The 22,569-nt window shown below is 47.6% G+C and overlaps 1 protein-coding gene across 1 annotated transcript; it reads right to left on the reverse strand.

The window, feature by feature from the left end:
• Positions 1 to 2,377: 2,377 nt before the first annotated feature.
• LOC139386249 (NHERF family PDZ scaffold protein 4a) lies at positions 2,378 to 21,858 on the reverse strand. The gene is made up of 11 exons (XM_071131742.1): positions 21,813 to 21,858; positions 20,481 to 20,663; positions 20,264 to 20,325; positions 19,875 to 20,086; positions 11,836 to 12,040; positions 4,564 to 4,700; positions 4,199 to 4,406; positions 3,681 to 3,877; positions 3,190 to 3,408; positions 2,680 to 2,904; positions 2,378 to 2,594 (listed from the first exon to the last, which is right to left on the reverse strand). Exons 2-11 carry the CDS (start codon positions 20,492 to 20,494, stop codon positions 2,562 to 2,564), a joined length of 1,512 nt encoding a protein of 503 aa, XP_070987843.1. The 5' UTR covers positions 20,495 to 20,663; positions 21,813 to 21,858; the 3' UTR covers positions 2,378 to 2,561.
• Between the last annotated feature and the right edge of the window lie 711 nt (positions 21,859 to 22,569).

Genomic DNA, 22,569 nt, shown 5'->3' on the forward strand with positions numbered 1-22,569 from the left:
CCTCACTGCCTCAGCATATGACACATTCTGCACTGCTCTCACCCTTGAAAATTAAATATGTTTCACTCGCACAGGACATTTCTGATCCCTAGCAACATGGCCATCCCCACAATTTTTTTTTTTTTTTTTTTTTTTTTTTGAATTTGACCCCTTTTTTCTACCCAATTTCGTGGTATCCAATTGTTGTAGTAGCTACTATCTTGTCTCATTGCTACAACTCCCGTACGGGCTCGGGTGAGACGAAGGCTGAATGTCATGTGTCCTCCGATACACAACCCAACCAGCCATACTGCTTCTTAACACAGCCAGCATTCAACCCGGAAGCCAGCCGCACCAATGTGTCGGAGGCTACACCGTGCACCTGGCAACCTTGGCTAGCGCGCACTGCGCCCGGCCCGCCACAGGAGTCGCTGGTGCGCGATGAGACAAGGAGATCCCTACTGACCAATCCCTCCCTAACCCGGACTACGCTAGGCCAATTGTGCGTCGCCCCACGGACCTCCCGGTCACGGCCGGTTACGACAGAGCCTGGGCGCGAACCCAGGGACTGATGGCACAGCTGGCACTGCAGTACAGCGCCCTTAACCACTGCGCCACTGGGTGGGGTTTGAGTGTTAAGGTGGATCATCCCCACAATTGAAACACCCCACTTTTTACCCTGAAACTACACAGTCTTTTGTCCTATGGCCCCCGGCACATATCTCACACATTGGAATCTCCCTCCTACATACTGCTACAACATTACCATAAACCTGGCACCTGAAACAACATAGTGGATTTGGAACAAAAGCTCTCGCGGGATAACTTATATAGCGCAGCATGACTTTATCCAACACTCGGCATCAGAAGTCAGGACTGACAGGGTTTCCTCAGTCGCACCAAACGGCGTGCATCACAGACACCAGGGATCCCCAACTTCAATTGATCCACCTTAACACTCAAACCCCACCCCAGTCATCACTTCTTTCAATGGCGCTGGAGAGCAAAGCAGGACACCACTTTCGTCCCTCTGAGCAGCAGACAGACAAAAAATCAACACATGTCCACCTCTGGATACTTTGACCTAATTGACAAAAGCCAACTCCTTCTTCATGACTTTTTAAGGCATGGATCCACTTTCTTCACTAATCGTACTCCCACCTGTGCTAGAGTCAACTTGGGAATTTTCTTGGAAGCCTTCACTTCACCTGATGACCTGTTCTTGACCCAAAGGAGAGAGTACTCTGTATTTTTCAGTCGGTTTCTGGTTTGTACTTTGCGCCCTTCTTTCTGTCTCGATTCATCTCCGCCATCCACCCTCTTCCTCGCCCGGTCCTCCGACATGTCTCCATCTCCTTGTGAGACTTCAGGAAACTCACTATTAAGCTTCCTGCTGCTGTCATGCTCCCTTAAGAAACCCGCCCACGTTCGCATACGCTGAGCTATTGCACTATCCAGGGGGTTATTTCAAAAGTCTAAAGAGGTTTCCTCTCCGCATATCCTTGTCTGGACTGATAAAGTAGGCCTCAACTAAATCTAGGGTGAACTAAACCTATACTAAACATCAGATCATTGCAGCAGAAATAGTGACGATGAGGAAATGGCAGGCTGGTGAGCTTGAATAGCGCTCAATGCATGAGTGCGACCTTAGCGATTGCATGACCTCGTCAAGAGGTTAAGACCTCTCTTGGTGTAATGGTAAAGATGTCGAAAGAATCCATGTTAGGTATTTGCTTTAATATGAAATTCTGCAAAGGCTGAAGTAGGCCTTGTGTGTGCACTGTAGATACTCACTGAATCTCCCTCCACCTTTACCTATCAGGATTCGGCTTGTAATGGACGTTTTATAAGATTGTGTTGTTTGATGACACAAACAAGGATCAACACAGTACAAGCAGAAAAATGTAAATACTCAAAATAAACAATACATCATTTTGTCTATACTTGCATAGCTATATATTGTAGATTGAACTGGTTTTATGCAATTGTATGGCTCGTCAAGTGCTTAGTGATAGATCTTTAAACTTTGTGCACCTCCTTGAATCATCGCATACAATAACGATCATAGATTCTCAACTGATGTTTTTCCCATTTTATTTTGTTTATCCTGATTTCACCTTAGAATAAACCTGAACTTCAGTATCCCATCATATACACATGAGATATTAATCATTGAAACAGTGTGCAATCTACTCTGCAAATCATCCATTGCAAGAAGCAGGTCATAGCATATCTCTAGTCCTGACAAAGAGGACATGTGAGATTGGGAGATGTGGAGCGAAGGGTGGCACCCTTTCCTCCCCCCATAGGACCCTGGTCAAAAGTAGTGCACTATATAGGGAATAGGATGGTATTTAGGACACAGCGCAGGCCAAGCATCTATTTCAGTCCTTCTCTTTCAGGTTGCATTTAGAAGTAGAGGGAATAGCTTCACTGATTTCGTCCTGCACTGTGTTATCATTGGGACATGACTGAGTGACTGCAGCTGTTTGTTGTTGATGCTGTGCCAGTGCCAGATCCTCTGTTAGGTGAGATGCCTAATGTTGTCTTCATAACGACTTGGGTCACTTCTCAGCATTCCATCACAAGAAAGCATCATTCGTTTTCTCTAAAACCTGCAACGTATTAGATTAATAAATATTATTTATCTCAATCTGTAGTATTAATATTTGTATCTGTGTGTGTGTGAGTGTTCCTCACCTGAGTGCTGTGGAGTATGACCCCAGGAGTGATTGGAAGCCCATTATGTTTGAGTCTCTCATACCCTGACCTCTCCACAACCAGTAATTTCAAACACGACTCGCACTTCTTTATCAGCATCACGACGTCCTCAAAGTACTCATTCTCTACATTCTGGCCATTTACCTCCACAACGACATCCCCTTCCCACAGCCCAGCCCTATGACCTGAGCCCTTTACCATCACCTGCAGGACAAAAGAAAACTGTAGCCATAACCGTGCCACTCATTTCTCATACAAACCATCTTAACACCTGCCTTCCTCATTTATAACAATGCATGTGGAAAACAACACAGCAGATCAACATTGGGAACTTTTGATTGATGATAGCTGTTACTCATTAGCACAACTTTGATCGGGGGTGTTTCAAATTGCCTATTTATGTCAGGAAACAATAATAGAGATTACAACAAATAAATGAGCGAGAGATCGATGATAAGGGTGTTATGTTGTTGATGTTCAAAGGAATACCTGGCCTATGAACGTTCCTGGCTCATGTTGAACACAGCCCAGATTAAACCCAAAGCCTGATTCTTCTCTCTCGAGGACACAGAGTCTTGGACAAGGAAGTGAGCCATGCTCGTTTTTACTCAGCCCATCCTGAATCTCAGTGCAAGGGGACTGTGTCTTCCTCATCCCCTCCCCTTCTGGCAGACTGTCCTCATGGAATAGCAGGGGAGATAGACCCAACTGCGGTAGGGAACAGAATAGACTGTTTTTGACTGGGAAGGTATTTTTAGTTGACATAATTCTTAGACAATCTTGTATTTGGTGTCAGCATTGATCTAAGCAACATCTTAACATAGTCATCATCTTACTGTAATTTCCTCGTGAGGTTCAATACAAAATTAAATTCAGGAAAACTCAGAGGATCCTACTGACTACAGTATCAATATTCTAACACCAGAACTCGCATGACTCCTAATTTCCAAACTGCGCATGACCTCCGTCCAATTACACACCTGCGTGTAAAAGTCTCTTCCGTGTATGGGCATGGTGGTGAGGCTAACCCGGTTGCCACTCTTCCTCACTGTCCTGACAATATCCTCATGCTCCATGGACTCCGAAGACTGCCCATTGACCGCCAGCAGCAAGTCTCCATCCTGCATGCCAGCCTCTTCTGCTGGACTCCCCACATCCACCTCACGGAGTAGGTGAGCTGGAATCGACAACAAGCAATTCAGCTCAGCCAGCAGGTATAATGTCCATAACTTGTTATAAGTCTTTCTAATGTCCTATTACAAGGTTTGTAATGTCCACAGTATGTATTCTATGCAGCATGTTTTCTACGGACTTAAAATGACTGTCATTTAGTTAGGATCATTAAGAGATGACAATAGGATATTAGAAGGTGGTCATAGTAGGTGCTTGTAACATGGTCGTGCATACTTACAACAAATGGAAGTTTCTAGCAAAAAAAGGTGTATTGTTAGATGATGTGTGTGTGTGTGTGTGTGCTGTATGTGTGTATCATTCTCACCAATAGGCCCCCCTGATGTCAACCTCTCTTGTCGTAATAAGAAGCCATATCCATCTGACCCCTGGACCAGATGCATCGTTGTGGGTCTGTGTGGCAGGTTGTGAGAGCCGGCCATGATCGGCAAGATGGGCAGTTTCCGTCGGACGTAGCTCGATTCACTTTCTCTGTCGATGACGAGGACGGTCACATGGACGCTACATTTCTTCACCTGAGCAGTACACAGAGATAAAGTTGAGGGAGAAGTGAGGAGCATGCTAGCACGTGCACACACACACTCACAGACATACTAAGACACACACACACACATCTGCCATGTGGGTTTGTTTACCAAGAGCAGCTCCGAGAAGGAGGGTCTGTATGCTTACCATTTTACTGATAGCTGAATGGGTGAGCGTTGATACCATGGCACCGTTGATCCACACCAGTCTATCTCCGCTACGCACCCCTGCCCTCTTTGCAGGACCCTCACTTACTGTGCTCAACATGTATTGACCCTTCTGACCTGGAGAGATAAAAAAAAACAGACACAAACAAACATGTCCACAGAGATCCTCTCTTCGGTAATCAAATCTTATTTGTCACATACGCCGAATACAATAGGTGTAGACTCAACCGTGAAATGCTTACTTATGAGCTCTTTACCAACAAAGCAGAGTTAAAAAAGTATGTAAAATAACAGTCAAATAATAATAAAGAGGCTATGTACAAGGTACCGAGTCAATGTGCAGGGGTAGGAGGTAGTTGAGTTAATTATGTCCGTGTAGGTAGGGGTAAAAGTGACTGGGCAATCAGGATAGATAATAAATAAAGTAGAAGCAGGGTATGTGAAAAGTGTGAAAGTGTGTCTATGTGTGAGTGTACAGTATGTGTGTGGCGTCAATATGCATGTGTGTGTTCTGTGTGTGTTAGCGTATGTACGGTGCCTTCGGAAAGTATTCAGGCCCCTTGACTTTTTCCACATTTTGTTAGGTTCCAGCCCTATTCTAAAATGGATTAAATATTTTTTTCTTCCCTCATCAATCTACACATAATACCCTATAATGACAGAGCAAAAACAGGTTTAGACATTTTTGCTAATTTAATACAAATAAAAAACAGAAATATTACCTTTACATAAGTATTAAAAGACTTTACTCAGTATTTAGTTGAAGTACCTTTGGCAGCTATTACAGCCTCAAGTCTTCTTGGGTATGACGCTACAAGCTTGGCACACCTGTATTTGGAAAGTTTCTCCCATTCTTCTCTGCAGATCATCTCAAACTCTGTCAAGTTGGATGGGGAGTGTTGCTGCACAGCTATTTTCAGGTCTCTCCAGAGATGTTCGATAGGGTTCAAGTCCGGGCTCTGGCTGGGCCACTCAAGGACATTCAGAGACTTGAACCCAAGCCACTCCTGCGTTGTCTTGGCTGTGTGCTTAGGGTCGTTGAATTGTTGGAAGGTGAACCTTCGCACAGTCTGACATCCTGAGTGCTCTGGAGCAGGTTTTCATCAAGGATCTCTCTGTACTTTGCTCCGTTCATCCATGCCTCGATCCTGACTAGTTTCCCAGTCCCTGCCGCTGAAAAACATCCCCACAGGATGTTCTGCCACCACCATGCTTCACTGTAGGAATGGTCCAAGGTTTCCTCCAGACATGACGCTAGGCATTCAGGCCAAAGAGTTTAATCTGGTTTCATCAGACCAGAGAATCTTGTTTCTCATGGTCTGAGAGTCTTTAGGTGCCTTTTAGCAAATTCCACGCGGGCTGTCTGAGGAGTGGCTTCCGTCTGGCCCCTCTACCATAAAGGCCTGATTGGTGGAGTGCTGCAGAGATGGTTGTCCTTCTGGAAGATTCTCCCATCTCCACAGAGGAAAAGCCGTGCTACAATCCAAAGATTCATAGAAGCCCTTCCAGACTCTCTCCATGTCAGAGTACAAAAATGGGTTATCCACCTAACTGAGGAACTACATTTAACCTTGCTTAATATCCTAGATATAGTCGCACCCCTAAAAAAAATTTGCCATAAGAAACTAGCTCCCTGACATACAGAAAATACCCGAGCCCTGAAGCAAGCTTCCACAAAATTGGAATGGAAATGGTGCTCCACCGAACTTGAAGTCTTCCGACTAGCTTGGAAAGACAGTGCTGTGCGATATCGAAGAGCCCTCACTGCTGCTCGATCATCCTATTTTTCCAACTTAATTGAGGAGAATAAGAACAATCCAACATTTATTTTTGATACTGTCGCAAAGCGAACTAAAAAGCAGCATTCCCCAAGAGAGGATGGCTTTCACTTCAGCAGTGATAAATTCATGAACTTCTTCCATGAAAAGATCATGATCATTAGAAAGCAAATTACGGACTCCTCTTTAAATCTGCATATTTCTCCAAAGCTCAGTTGTCCTGAGTCTCCACAACACTGCCAAGACCTAGGATCAAGGGAGACACTCAAGTTTTTTAATCCTATATCTCTTGAAACATTCATGAAAATAGTAATGGTCTCTAAACCTTCAAGCTGTTGCGTAGCAACTCACTGCCTTCCTGATGACAAACAATGTATACGAAACGCTTCAGTCTGGTTTTAGACCCCATCATAGCACTGCGACTGCACTCGAAAGTGGTAAATTACCTTTTAATGGCGTCAGACCAAGGCTCTGCATCTGTCCTCGTGCTCCTAGACCTTAGTGCTGCTTTTGACACCATCGATCACCACATTCTTTTGGAGAGATTGGAAACCCAAATTGGTCTACATGGACAAGTTCAGGCCTGGTTTAGATCTTATCTGTCGGAAAGATATTTGTTTGTGTCTGTGGATGGTTTTTCCTCTGACAAATCAACTGTAAGTTTCGGTGTTCCTCGAGGTTCCGTTTTAGGACCACTATTGTTTTCACTATATATTTTACCTCTTGGGGATATCATTCGAAAACATAATGTTAACTTTCACTGCTATACGGATGATACACAGCTGTATATTTCAATGAAACATGGTGAAGCCCCAAAAATTGCCCTCCCTGGAAGCCTGTGTTTCAGACATAAGGAAGTGGATGGCGGCAAATGTTCTCCTTTTGAACTCGGACAAAACATAGATGCTAGTTCTAGGTCCCAAGAAGCAAAGAGATCTTCTGTTTGATCTGACAATTAATATGATGGTTGTACAGTCATCTCAAATAAAACTGTGTAGAACCTCAGCGTTACTCTGGACCCTGATCTCTCTTTTGATTAACATATCAAGACTACTTCAAGGACAGCTTTTTTCCATCTATGTAACATTGCAAAAAATCTGAAACATTTTGTACAAAAATGATGCAGAAATGTTCATCCATGCTTTTGTCACTTCTATATTAGACTACTGCAATGCTCTACTTTCCGGCTACCCGGATAAAGTACTAAATAAACTTCAGTTAGTGCTAAACACAGCTGCTAGAATCTTGACTAGAACCAAAAGATATGATCATATTACTCCAGTGCTAGCCTCTCTACACTGGCTTCCTGTTAAGACTAGGGCTGATTTCAAGGTTTTACTGCTAACCTACAAAGCATTACATGGGCTTGCTCCTACCTATCTCTCCAATTTGGTCCTGCCTTGCATACCTACACGTAGGCTATGGTCACAAGACGCAGGCCTTGTCCCTAGAATTTCTAAGCAAACAGCTGGAGGCAGGGCTTTCTCCTTTAGAGCTCCATTTTTATGAAATGATCTGCCTACCCATGTGAGAGACGCAAACTCGGTCTCAACCTTTAAGTCTTTATGGAAGGCTCATCTCTTCAGTAGGTCCTATGATTGAGTGTAGTCTGGGCCAGGGGTGTGAAGGTGAACGGAAAGGCACTGGAGCGACGAACCGCCCTTGCTGTCTCTGCCTGGCCGGTTCCCCTCTCTCCACCGGGATTCTCTGGCTCTAACCCTATTACGGGGGCTGAGTCACTGTCTTACTGGTGCTCTTCCATGCCGTCCCTAGGGGGGGTGCGTCACTTGAGTGGGTTGAGTCACTGACGTGTCTTCCTGTCCGGGTTGGCACCCCCCCGGGTTCGTGCTGTGGGAGAGATCATTGTGGGCTATACTCAGCCTTGTTTTAGGGTAGTAAGTTGGTGGTTGAAGATATCCCTCTGGTGGTGTGGGGGCTGTGCCTTGGCAAAGTGGGTGGGGTTATATCCTGCCTGGTTGGCCCTGTCCAGGGGTACCGTCGGACGGGGCCACAGTGTCTCCTGACCCCTCCTGTCTCAGCCTCCAGTATTTATGCTGCAATAGTTTGTGTCGGCGGGCTAGGGTCAGTCTGTTATATTTGGAATATTTCTCCTGTCTTATCTGATGTCCTGTGTAAATTTAAGCATGCTCCCTCTAATTCTCTCCCTCTGTACACTCCTTGCAGTGAGGATTTAACCCAGGAAGGAGATGTGGAGCGATGGAATTTTCACTTCTCTGCTTTCACAAAAAGCTGGTTCTCCAGGCGTTGGAGAACCTGTCAGATGTGGAGCACGTGTCCTTGGCCGGAGCGGGGAAGACGAGGAAGTCGTCGAGGTAGACAAAGACAAACCGGTTCAACGTGTTGCGAAGAACATCATTAACCAGAGCCTGGAACACAGCTGGGGTGTTGGTAAGGCCAAAATGCATGTCCAGATACTCATAGTGACCACTGGTTGTGTTGAAGGCAGTCTTCCACTCATCCCCTTCCCGTATCCACACCAGGTGGTAGATGTTCCATAGGTCCAGCTTGGAGAACATGGCCCCCTGGAGACGCATTGAAAGCTGAGGAGATGAGTGGTAGCAGGTAGCGGTTCTTCACCGTGATGTTGTTGAGGCCCCGGTAGTCGATGCACGTGCGCAGGGTTTGTCCTTCTTCTCCACAAAGAAGAACCCTGTGACGATAGGGGAGGCAAAAGGACAGATGAACCCTGCAGCTAGGGAATCCTCAATGTATGTCTATATAGCCTTGGTCTCCGTCCCAGGCGCGGAGTGGTGCCTGGGAGAAGGTCAATCCTGCATTTATAGGGTCGGTGCAGCGGAAGAAAAATGGCCGGGCCTTAATGAACACCTCCCTGAGGTCCAGGTACTCCGCGGGAATGGCAGAGAGGTAAGGAACAACTTCCGAGCCCCTAGGAAGACGTCCCGGGGCAGACTGCGCTTCAGGCATTGAGCATGGCAGAACGGGTTCCAGCCCATGATGTCACCAGCAGTCCAGTCTATGATGGGATTGTGTCACTGGAGCCAAGAGAATCCCAACACCACAGGAACCTGAGGAGACTTAATGAGTAGGAATTGGATCGTCTCGCTGTGGTTCCCTGACACACATAGGTTGATGGGGGTGGTATTGTGGGTAACCTGACCTATAGAGTGCCCGTCCACTGCTCTAACTTCCATGGGAATGGAGAGGGGCTGAGTGGGGATTTCCAGCTCCGATTCCAAGGTAGCGTCCATAAAGCACTCATCGGTCCTTGATGAGCACCCGGAGAGATTTCGATCCCCCACAGTAAAATGTCATGAAAATGTGATGCGAGTACGAGGAGAGGAAAAGTTATCCGTATGGCCCACCAGAGTACTCGCTCCTACCGGTGAGCTTGGTCTTTTAGTGAACAGGTGGAGACAAAATTACCAGTAGTCCCACAATACAGGCAACTCTTAGTGTGAAGCCTTTTTGCCGTTCGGCTGGAGACAGCCTAGCTCTGCCTAGTTGCATTGGCTCGGAAAGAGGTGAATCGGCAGACTTCGGAGACTCTCGGGGGAACTCGGGTAACCTTAGCTTCTCTCGGTAACAGAGCCATCGGGAACTTCCGGGATGCCTCGGAGGTGAGGTGGAATCGAATCTCCTCTCCTTCCTTCATTCCCGTAGTCGCCATCAATCCGAATGGTCAAGGCCATGAGCGAGTCAAGCTCCGTCGGTAGTTCCCAGGCTGCAAGCTCGTCCTTTACTTCCTCCAAAACTGTGCAGGAACATGTAGAACAATGCTTCCGTGTTCCAGGCACTCTCAGCTGCCAACGTGCAGAAATCCACCGCGTAGTCTGCTACCACACTGCGGAAGTCCGAAGCTAGAGTAACTTCTGGGCAGCCTCTCTCCCGGACAATGGAGCATCGAAAACTTTCTTTACCTCCGCCACGAACTCCTCCAGACTGAAGCATACGGCCGGCCGACTGTTGTTCCCATACTACCGTTGCCCAGGCGAGAGCCCTCGCAGACATTAGCGTGTCGAGGTACGCTATCTTAGAGGGGTCCGAGGGGAAGGAGGAGGGTTGCAGCTCGATGATGAGGGAACACTGAGCAAGAAATGCCTGACAAGTGCTCGACTCTCAATCATTCCGGGGGAGTTAAGCAGATTTCCCAGTAAACTGGGGTGGCCGGGGAGGCATTGCTGCTAACAGCCAGGTTACTGAGGTGCTGGGAGGTTACAGTCGTGGTAGGCTGCCTAACAAACAACCCCACAGAATTGCTCCAGCAATGCGTTCAACACTTGGTCATGGCGTTCGGCCAAGGTCTGAAACCCTTCCATAAGACCACAAAGCAACTCCTCGTGCCTTCCAATGGTGGCTCCTTGGGAGGAGATGGTGTTGCGGAACTGGTCCGAGTCTGCTGGGTCAGTCATGGCCAGTTCTTACTATCTCGTTTTAGGGAAGACCCAGATGCAGACAGTGTCGAAGTAACATTATTTATTACTAGATCAGGGGGCAGGCAAAACGACAGGTCAAAGGCAGGCAAAGGTCGGTAATCCAAAAAGGTACAGAACGGCAAGCTGTCTCAGGGTTAGGGCAGGCAGAGGTCAATAATCCAGTGTGATGTGACAAGGTACAGAACGGCAGGCAGGCTTAGGATCAGGGCAGGCAGAATGGTCAAAACTGGGAAAACTAGAAAACAGGAACTAGAAACAGACAGGAGCAAGGGGGAAAACACTGATAGGCTTGACGAACAGGCAACAGACAAACAGAGAACACAGGTATAGGGATTATGGGGAAGATGGGAGACACCTGGAGGGAGGTGGAGACAAACACAAAGACAGGTGAAATAGATCAGGATGTGGCAGCCTCAGAGCTCTACGGACAATTCCGACCTCATGGTTTCGTTTTTGCTGTGGGACCTTATATAGACAGGTGTGTGCCTTTCCAAACGATGTCCAATCAATAGAATTTACCACAGGTGGACTCCAATCTAGTTGTAGAATAGGATAACCCTTTTTGGTTCCAGGTTATAACCCTTTACACAGAGGGTTTTACATGGAACCCAAAAGAGTTCTACCTGGAACAGAAAAGGGTTCTACCTGGAACCAAAAAGGGTTCTCCTATGGGGATAGCCAAAGAACCCTTTTGGAACCCTATTTTCTAAGAGCGAAGTCAAGATGCTCTCAATGGTGCAGCTCAGGGCCCATGCCAAATATTTTCAGTCTCATAATCATACTATGCAGGCCTTAACATTTACATTAACTCTGCACAATATTTTGATATTGAAAAGATAAGAAAGATGCCAGAGTTTGATTGAGTGGCAAACATCTCTCGACCGTCTCTCGACTAACCCTAAATCAACCTAGGTTGATAACCTGAGTTCAATTCCACAGTCCGCCGTTTCTCAAATTTGACTCGACCCTTATCTGCCTTCCCGTCTCCCCCGCTCTCCTTCCTACTGTTTAGCAAATCATCTGCCAAAAAAGATTACGGAATGAATAACTCATAGCTACCTTCAATGGGGATGATGCTGATTCCCAGACCTAAGACAGGGTCTCTGGTGATGTGACACAGCCTGGGCCGGGAACATGTCTCCCCTCGGTAAGCCCTGGTCAGAGCCTGGATGTCCAGTCCCTGGGCCAGCGCCTCCTTATACTCCTCCCCCTTCAGAACCAGCAGGAACAGCTGCAGCCCACATGCCTGGATTCTCTGCACCACCTGTCAATCAGAGCAGAACATGCTTCAGCTACGAAACAAAGACTCTGTTTAGACCAAGTAGGTAAGCCTTGTCCCAGCCAGAATGGTGTGTGGCAGCTTTATGTGCAGAGGACACTGTCGGATGTAGCGTGTGGCAGCTTTATGTGCAGAGGACACTGTCGGATGTAGCGTGTGGCAGCTTTATGTGCAGAGGACACTGTTGAATGTAGCGTGTGGCAGCTTTATGTAGCATGTGGCAGCTTTATGTAGCGTGTGGCAGCTTTATGTGCAGAGGACACTGTCGGATGTAACATGTGGCAGCTTTATGTGCAGAGGACACTGTCGGATGTAACGTGTGGCAGCTTTATGTGCAGAGGACACTGTCGGATGTAGCGTGTGGCAGCTTTATGTGCAGAGGACACTGTCGGATGTAGCGTGTGGCAGCTTTATGTGCAGAGGACACTGTCGGATGTAACGTGTGGCAGCTTTATGTACAGAGGACACTGTCGGATGTAGCGTGTGGCAGCTTTATGTGCAGAGGACACTGTCGAATGTAGCGTGTGGCAGCTTTATGTAGCGTGTGGCAGCTTTATCTGCAGAGGACACTGTCGGATGTAGCGTGTGGCAGCTTTATGTGCAGAGGACACTGTCGGATGTAACATGTGGCAGCTTTATGTGCAGAGGACACTGTCGGATGTAACGTGTGGCAGCTTTATGTGCAGAGGACACTGTCGGATGTAGCATGTGGCAGCTTTATGTAGCGTGTGGCAGCTTTATGTGCAGAGGACACTGTCGGATGTAACATGTGGCAGCTTTATGTGCAGAGGACACTGTCGGATGTAACGTGTGGCAGCTTTATGTGCAGAGGACACTGTCGGATGTAGCGTGTGGCAGCTTTATGTGCAGAGGACACTGTCGGATGTAGCGTGTGGCAGCTTTATGTGCAGAGGACACTGTCGGATGTAACGTGTGGCAGCTTTATGTACAGAGGACACTGTCGGATGTAGCGTGTGGCAGCTTTATGTGCAGAGGACACTGTCGAATGTAGCGTGTGGCAGCTTTATGTAGCGTGTGGCAGCTTTATCTGCAGAGGACACTGTTGGATGTAGCGTGTGGCAGCTTTATGTGCAGAGGACACTGTCGGATGTAACATGTGGCAGCTTTATGTGCAGAGGACACTGTCGGATGTAACGTGTGGCAGCTTTATGTGCAGAGGACACTGTCGGATGTAGGGTGTGGCCGCTTTATGTAGCGTGTGGCAGCTTTATGTGCAGAGGACACTGTCGGATGTAGCGTGTGGCAGCTTTATGTGCAGAGGACACTGTCGGATGTAACGTGTGGCAACTTTATGTGCAGAGGACACTGTCGGATGTAACGTGTGGCAGCTTTATGTGCAGAGGACACTGTTGGATGTAACGTGTGGCAGCTTTATGTGCAGAGGACACTGTCGGATGTAGCGTGTGGCAGCTTTATGTGCAGAGGACACTGTTGAATGTAGCGTGTGGCAGCTTTATGTAGCATGTGGCAGCTTTATGTGCAGAGGACACTGTCGGATGTAGCGTGTGGCAGCTTTATGTAGCGTGTGGCAGCTTTGTGTAGCGTGTGGCAGCTTTATGTAGCGTGTGGCAGCTTTATGTGCAGAGGACACTGTCGGATGTAACATGTGGCAGCTTTATGTGCAGAGGACACTGTCGGATGTAACGTGTGGCAGCTTTATGTGCAGAGGACACTGTTGGATGTAACGTGTGGCAGCTTTATGTGCAGAGGACACTGTCGGATGTAGTGTGTGGCAGCTTTATGTGCAGAGGACACTGTTGAATGTAGCGTGTGGCAGCTTTATGTAGCATGTGGCAGCTTTATGTAGCGTGTGGCAGCTTTATGTGCAGAGGACACTGTCGGATGTAACATGTGGCAGCTTTATGTGCAGAGGACACTGTCGGATGTAACGTGTGGCAGCTTTATGTGCAGAGGACACTGTTGGATGTAACGTGTGGCAGCTTTATGTGCAGAGGACACTGTCGGATGTAGTGTGTGGCAGCTTTATGTGCAGAGGACACTGTTGAATGTAGCGTGTGGCAGCTTTATGTAGCGTGTGGCAGCTTTATGTGCAGAGGACACTGTCGGATGTAACATGTGGCAGCTTTATGTGCAGAGGACACTGTCGGATGTAACGTGTGGCAGCTTTATGTGCAGAGGACACTGTCGGATGTAGCGTGTGGCAGCTTTATGTGCAGAGGACACTGTCGGATGTAGCGTGTGGCAGCTTTATGTGCAGAGGACACTGTCGGATGTAACGTGTGGCAGCTTTATGTACAGAGGACACTGTCGGATGTAGCGTGTGGCAGCTTTATGTGCAGAGGACACTGTCGAATGTAGCGTGTGGCAGCTTTATGTAGCGTGTGGCAGCTTTATCTGCAGAGGACACTGTTGGATGTAGCGTGTGGCAGCTTTATGTGCAGAGGACACTGTCGGATGTAACATGTGGCAGCTTTATGTGCAGAGGACACTGTCGGATGTAACGTGTGGCAGCTTTATGTGCAGAGGACACTGTCGGATGTAGGGTGTGGCCGCTTTATGTAGCGTGTGGCAGCTTTATGTGCAGAGGACACTGTCGGATGTAGCGTGTGGCAGCTTTATGTGCAGAGGACACTGTCGGATGTAACGTGTGGCAACTTTATGTGCAGAGGACACTGTCGGATGTAACGTGTGGCAGCTTTATGTGCAGAGGACACTGTTGGATGTAACGTGTGGCAGCTTTATGTGCAGAGGACACTGTCGGATGTAGCGTGTGGCAGCTTTATGTGCAGAGGACACTGTTGAATGTAGCGTGTGGCAGCTTTATGTAGCATGTGGCAGCTTTATGTGCAGAGGACACTGTCGGATGTAGCGTGTGGCAGCTTTATGTAGCGTGTGGCAGCTTTGTGTAGCGTGTGGCAGCTTTATGTAGCGTGTGGCAGCTTTATGTGCAGAGGACACTGTCGGATGTAACATGTGGCAGCTTTATGTGCAGAGGACACTGTCGGATGTAACGTGTGGCAGCTTTATGTGCAGAGGACACTGTTGGATGTAACGTGTGGCAGCTTTATGTGCAGAGGACACTGTCGGATGTAGTGTGTGGCAGCTTTATGTGCAGAGGACACTGTTGAATGTAGCGTGTGGCAGCTTTATGTAGCATGTGGCAGCTTTATGTAGCGTGTGGCAGCTTTATGTGCAGAGGACACTGTCGGATGTAACATGTGGCAGCTTTATGTGCAGAGGACACTGTCGGATGTAACGTGTGGCAGCTTTATGTGCAGAGGACACTGTTGGATGTAACGTGTGGCAGCTTTATGTGCAGAGGACACTGTCGGATGTAGTGTGTGGCAGCTTTATGTGCAGAGGACACTGTTGAATGTAGCGTGTGGCAGCTTTATGTAGCATGTGGCAGCTTTATGTGCAGAGGACACTGTCGGATGTAGCGTGTGGCAGCTTTATGTAGCGTGTGGCAGCTTTATGTAGCGTGTGGCAGCTTTATTTGCAGAGGACACTGTCGGATGTAGCGTGTGGCAGCTTTATGTGCGGAGGACACTGTCGGATGTAGCATGTGGCAGCTTTATGTAGCGTGTGGCAGCTTTATGTGCAGAGGACACTGTCGGATGTAGCGTGTGGCAGCTTTATGTGCAGAGGACACTGTCGGATGTAACATGTGGCAGCTTTATGTGCAGAGGACACTGTCGGATGTAACGTGTGGCAGCTTTATGTGCAGAGGACACTGTCGGATGTAACGTGTGGCAGCTTTATGTGCAGAGGACACTGTCGGATGTAACGTGTGGCAGCTTCATGTGCAGAGGACACTATCAGATGTAACGTGTGGCAGCTTTATGTGCAGAGGACACTGTCGGATGTAGCGTGTGGCAGCTTTATGTGCAGAGGACACTGTCGAATGTAGCATGTGGCATCTTTATGTGCAGAGGACACTGTCGGATGTAGGGTGTGGCAGCTTTATGTAGCGTGTGGCAGCTTTATGTGCAGAGGACACTGTCGGATGTAGCGTGTGGCAGCTTTATGTGCAGAGGACACTGTCGGATGAAACGTGTGGCAACTTTATGTGCAGAGGACACTGTCGGATGTAACGTGTGGCAGCTTTATGTGCAGAGGACACTGTCGGATGTAACGTGTGGCAGCTTTATGTGCAGAGGACACTGTCGGATGTAGCGTGTGTCAGCTTTATGTGCAGAGGACACTGTCAGATGTAGCGTGTGGCAGCTTTATGTAGCGTGTGGCAGCTTTGTGTAGCGTGTGGCAGCTTTGTGTAGCGTGTGGCAGCTTTATGTAGCGTGTGGCAGCTTTATTTGCAGAGGACACTGTCGGATGTAGCGTGTGGCAGCTTTATGTGCAGAGGACACTGTCGGATGTAGCGTGTGGCAGCTTTATGTGCAGAGGACACTGTCGGATGTAACGTGTGGCAGCTTTATGTACAGAGGACACTGTCGGATGTAGCGTGTGGCAGCTTTATGTGCAGAGGACACTGTCGAATGTAGCGTGTGGCAGCTTTATGTAGCGTGTGGCAGCTTTATGTGCAGAGGACACTGTCGGATGTAGCGTGTGGCAGCTTTATGTGCAGAGGACACTGTCGGATGTAACATGTGGCAGCTTTATGTGCAGAGGACACTGTCGGATGTAACGTGTGGCAGCTTTATGTGCAGAGGACACTGTCGGATGTAGCGTGTGGCAGCTTTATGTGCAGAGGACACTGTCGGATGTAGCGTGTGGCAGCTTTATGTGCAGAGGACACTGTCGAATGTAGCATGTGGCATCTTTATGTGCAGAGGACACTGTCGGATGTAGGGTGTGGCAGCTTTATGTAGCGTGTGGCAGCTTTATGTGCAGAGGACACTGTCGGATGTAGGGTGTGGCAGCTTTATGTGCAGAGGACACTGTTGGATGTAACGTGTGGCAACTTTATGTGCAGAGGACACTGTCGGATGTAACGTGTGGCAGCTTTATGTGCAGAGGACACTGTCGGATGTAACGTGTGGCAGCTTTATGTGCAGAGGACACTGTCGGATGTAGCGTGTGGCAGCTTTATGTGCAGAGGACACTGTTCAATGTAGCGTGTGGCAGCTTTATGTAGCATGTGGCAGCTTTATGTGCAGAGGACTCTGTCGGATGTAGCGTGTGGCAGCTTTATGTAGCGTGTGGCAGCTTTGTGTAGCGTGTGGCAGCTTTATGTAGCGTGTGGCAGCTTTATTTGCAGAGGACACTGTCGGATGTAGCATGTGGCAGCTTTATGTAGCGTGTGGCAGCTTTATGTGCAGAGGACACTGTCGGATGTAGCGTGTGGCAGCTTTATGTGCAGAGGACACTGTCGGATGTAACATGTGGCAGCTTTATGTGCAGAGGACACTGTCGGATGTAACGTGTGGCAGCTTTATGTGCAGAGGACACTGTCGGATGTAACGTGTGGCAGCTTTATGTGCAGAGGACACTGTCGGATGTAACGTGTGGCAGCTTCATGTGCAGAGGACACTATCAGATGTAACGTGTGGCAGCTTTATGTGCAGAGGACACTGTCGGATGTAGCGTGTGGCAGCTTTATGTGCAGAGGACACTGTCGAATGTAGCATGTGGCATCTTTATGTGCAGAGGACACTGTCGGATGTAGGGTGTGGCAGCTTTATGTAGCGTGTGGCAGCTTTATGTGCAGAGGACACTGTCGGATGTAGCGTGTGGCAGCTTTATGTGCAGAGGACACTGTCGGATGAAACGTGTGGCAGCTTTATGTGCAGAGGACACTGTCGGATGTAACGTGTGGCAGCTTTATGTGCAGAGGACACTGTCGGATGTAGCGTGTGGCAGCTTTATGTGCAGAGGACACTGTTGAATGTAGCGTGTGGCAGCTTTATGTAGCATGTGGCAGCTTTATGTGCAGAGGACACTGTCAGATGTAGCGTGTGGCAGCTTTATGTAGCGTGTGGCAGCTTTGTGTAGCGTGTGGCAGCTTTATGTAGCGTGTGGCAGCTTTATTTGCAGAGGACACTGTCGGATGTAGCGTGTGGCAGCTTTATGTGCAGAGGACACTGTCGGATGTAGCGTGTGGCAGCTTTATGTGCAGAGGACACTGTCGGATGTAACGTGTGGCAGCTTTATGTACAGAGGACACTGTCGGATGTAGCGTGTGGCAGCTTTATGTGCAGAGGACACTGTCGAATGTAGCGTGTGGCAGCTTTATGTAGTGTGTGGCAGCTTTATGTGCAGAGGACACTGTCAGATGTAGCGTGTGGCAGCTTTATGTGCAGAGGACACTGTCGGATGTAACATGTGGCAGCTTTATGTGCAGAGGACACTGTCGGATGTAATGTGTGGCAGCTTTATGTGCAGAGGACACTGTCGGATGTAACGTGTGGCAGCTTTATGTGCAGAGGACACTGTCGGATGTAACGTGTGGCAGCTTCATGTGCAGAGGACACTATCAGATGTAACGTGTGGCAGCTTTATGTGCAGAGGACACTGTCGGATGTAGCGTGTGGCAGCTTTATGTGCAGAGGACACTGTCGGATGTAGCGTGTGGCAGCTTTATGTGCAGAGGACACTGTCGAATGTAGCATGTGGCATCTTTATGTGCAGAGGACACTGTCGGATGTAGGGTGTGGCAGCTTTATGTAGCGTGTGGCAGCTTTATGTGCAGAGGACACTGTCGGATGTAGCGTGTGGCAGCTTTATGTGCAGAGGACACTGTTGGATGTAACGTGTGGCAACTTTATGTGCAGAGGACACTGTCGGATGTAACGTGTGGCAGCTTTATGTGCAGAGGACACTGTCGGATGTAACGTGTGGCAGCTTTATGTGCAGAGGACACTGTCGGATGTAGCGTGTGGCAGCTTTATGTGCAGAGGACACTGTTCAATGTAGCGTGTGGCAGCTTTATGTAGCATGTGGCAGCTTTATGTGCAGAGGACACTGTCGGATGTAGCGTGTGGCAGCTTTATGTAGCGTGTGGCAGCTTTGTGTAGCGTGTGGCAGCTTTATGTAGCGTGTGGCAGCTTTATTTGCAGAGGACACTGTCGGATGTAGCGTGTGGCAGCTTTATGTAGCGTGTGGCAGCTTTGTGTAGCGTGTGGCAGCTTTATGTAGCGTGTGGCAGCTTTATGTAGCGTGTGGCAGCTTTGTGTAGCGTGTGGCAGCTTTATGTAGCGTGTGGCAGCTTTATGTAGCGTGTGGCAGCTTTGTGTAGCGTGTGGCAGCTTTATGTAGCGTGTGGCAGCTTTGTGTAGCGTGTGGCAGCTTTATGTAGCGTGTGGCAGCTTTATGTAGCGTGTGGCAGCTTTATTTGCAGAGGACACTGTCGGATGTAGCGTGTGGCAGCTTTATGTAGCGTGTGGCAGCTTTATGTAGCGTGTGGCAGCTTTGTGTAGCGTGTGGCAGCTTTGTGTAGCGTGTGGCAGCTTTATGTAGCGTGTGGCAGCTTTGTGTAGCCTTTGGCAGCTTTGTGTAGCGTGTGGCAGCTTTATGTAGCGTGTGGCAGCTTTATGTAGCGTGTGGCAGCTTTGTGTAGCGTGTGGCAGCTTTATGTAGCGTGTGGCAGCTTTATGTAGCGTGTGGCAGCTTTATGTAGCGTGTGGCAGCTTTGTGTAGCGTGTGGCAGCTTTATGTAGCGTGTGGCAGCTTTATGTAGCGTGTGGCAGCTTTATTTGCAGAGGACACTGTCGGAGACATTGTAAGAGAAGAGGTTCTCTCAGATCTCTTAAAGTCTGGTTCTGACCCACATGCGATGAAGCAGACGCACATTACATACAGAACTCACATCTGTGTGCCAAAGCTTTAAGAAACGTGTGCACAGTGATTCCACTGACATAACGGTACGTCTGGTTCTCACCCTCGGGAACTCCATGTTGTCGACAAATTCCTCGTTGACCTCCAGCACATGGTCCCCGTCCCTGAGCCCACTGAGCGCTGCAGGACTCCACGGATCCACCTGGCGGACAACATAGCCCCGGCAGCTCCTCTCCATTCGCAGATGGAAGCCAAAACTCTGGCCCTCTTTGCACTTTATCTGGCACAGGCGGGGTACCGGACTGGGGTCTGGCTCTGGAGGGCAAGACAAAACACTGCCATTGACATAGCATGGGCATTGTGTGTGGATACCTAAAGAAGTCAGGTTTATCTTGATTACTATGATTGATGAACTAGTGTTCGTCAGACCATCTTCCATGCGTTGGGGGGAAATGATGGATGATTTTGGATGTGTTCGTTCTCAAACCTTACCCGGGTCGTCTGAGATGATCAAGGCTGGATTGTCGATCCCCTCTTTCGGATTGAAGGTGAATCTTTTGAGTAAGGAAAATAAAAAAGTCAAAGTTTAAACATGAATTGGCTTTAAGGATGTGTGTTAAGGACATATTCGATAATGTCCTATTTTGTATTATGACCATTGTCTCTAGTACAATTAGTAGCCATCAAAACAAAAACTAAAAAAACTTACCTTGGAAATTCCATTGCATCCTCAAGACCTAGAATGACAGAAAAAAGAAAAATCCCTCAAGTTTGTTTTCTCTGCAGTAATGATTCCAGGAATGACCTTCTCCCTGTGGCTGTGTGTCCTTGGTCCAAACATCCAGGTTACTCATCTCCAAATGAAATCCGGTGCCTTCAGAAAGTAATTAGGCTGTAACACAACAAAATGTGGAATAAGTCAAGGGGTATGAATACTTTCTGTGTGTTCCCCATGCCCTGTCCGGACACAATCAAAGGTGATCATTAGCTCAAATATTTAACGTCTCTCCAGCATCCAGCCCTTCTATTTTTCTATGTTTAGCTGTACAGTAAATGTCCTTACGTATTACTTTGATGAATGAATCGTAGTGAGAGAAAATAACTTGCGACCCGTGTCACAGCATAGCATTTGATAGGCACAGTCAAGTCATTCATGACTTATTACTGTAATGTCATTCTAAGGTTTGGCTTAGTCTTTCCTCATGAATATCCTAACCTGGCCTAATGACTAACATTAGGATGAGGAGGATACTCACACTCACACGCCCCAGCATGCCAGTCCTTATACAAGCATTTCCATTTCTTATTTGCATACAGAATTCATCCCTTCCCTTCCTGCTCGACTGTTACACACACACACACACACACACACACCCACATTCAACCTCTTGGCAAGGAGAGGTCTGTGCAGGCTGTCAGGTTGTGGTGATATCTGCAGTGTCATGTTCCCAGCTATCTGCTGACTGTCATTATTCTAGCTGTGGAGGGACCGGACAGCTTTTATCACAGGGCTTTTATTAAAGGAAGGATGCCTTTTTTCTATTATAGGTAGACCTAGAAAGGACTGGCGATGTTGTATGTTGACTATCAACATGTTTATTTTGGGTTCAGCAGTCAATGTAGGCTAGCATATTCATGTATGCTGAGGGGGTAGCAGTTAACAATTCATTATTCATCAAAAAAACCACAAAAATGTACAGTAGAGTCTTCATTTTCATTTTAGAATCAAACAAGTTACTTCGTAGCACTGTCACACAACACAGAAGGCTACCTTTAATCACCAATGACTAAACACACTTTAGAACACACTCACAAGGCTATTGTAATGCAAAATGCTATTTGAATATACAAATCTCATATTGTGCACTCGTTCGAGTTCTGAAGCAAGACCATGCCTTGTGAAACGTAGAAGCATGTCTGTGTCTTGACATAGACAACAATGGAGACTGGTCTTGGGAAAGGCCTTGCGCCAAAACGTATACATTGAACATTATATCCTCTTGTCCTTGTTGTGTGTAGATGTAGAAAAACAGACTCTTACCCGCGGTGCACCTCGTGGCTGCTGTCTGTCCTTGTGTCTGGACGTCCTCCTGGCTGCCTGAGGTTGTGTGGAGGTGCAAGGTACACAGCAGATTGTGACGTTAAGATTCCTCTGTATGTCAGCATTTGAGACGGTAACTCCTTCTTCCTCCACCACAACACTAGGCCTCCTAGGGCTTAATGTTTAGCTAACCTGTGACCAGACCTGGTAACCCATCACAACACTGAACACTCCCCAGGTTACTTAGATAAGTGCTGTCATAAAATGGTTTACGAGCTTAAACAACTTTAAGCTGATACCAACAATTTGACAATATTGACTACACTGTTAAGGCCACTGGGGGTCATGGGTGCTACACTGCAGGTGAAAGAATGGTTCAAAACGTTGGTGGTTGATTAGTGGCGCAATGAGACGAAAACAGCAATGAGCCTATCTGGAAATTCTATGAGGATCTAGGTTAGCTCTCTGGTTTCAATGTGTTGGTGCGGGCACCTTGAGTAGATCATTGTCCATTCTAAACCTGATGTAATTCATTTCAAAATAGACATACTGTAATGACATTGATTTGGACTTTGAAGTTAATGGGTGATCTTCAATTCATTGAATCAAAGTGCACATTACTTCTCTATATTGTGGCAAGAGCAAAAAAGTAATCCTATTGGTCAATAAACTATGATTATTTATTTTTTTGTAAGCAAAGGAGGTTTGATGATGCAGCACAGCACAGCCTGCACTGAATACATTACATGCAACACTT

This window comes from Oncorhynchus clarkii, chromosome 27 (assembly GCF_045791955.1).
Source record: "Oncorhynchus clarkii lewisi isolate Uvic-CL-2024 chromosome 27, UVic_Ocla_1.0, whole genome shotgun sequence".
NCBI lineage: Eukaryota > Metazoa > Chordata > Actinopteri > Salmoniformes > Salmonidae > Oncorhynchus > Oncorhynchus clarkii.

Coding starts and splice junctions, on each gene's coding strand:
- LOC139386249 (XM_071131742.1), bottom strand. Junction 4,407..4,563: donor ATTCAGCTATCAGTAAAATG/GTAAGCATACAG, acceptor TGTACTGCTCAG/GTGAAGAAATGTAGCGTCCA. Junction 2,905..3,189: donor CAGGAACGTTCATAGGCCAG/GTATTCCTTTGA, acceptor TTTGTCCTGCAG/GTGATGGTAAAGGGCTCAGG.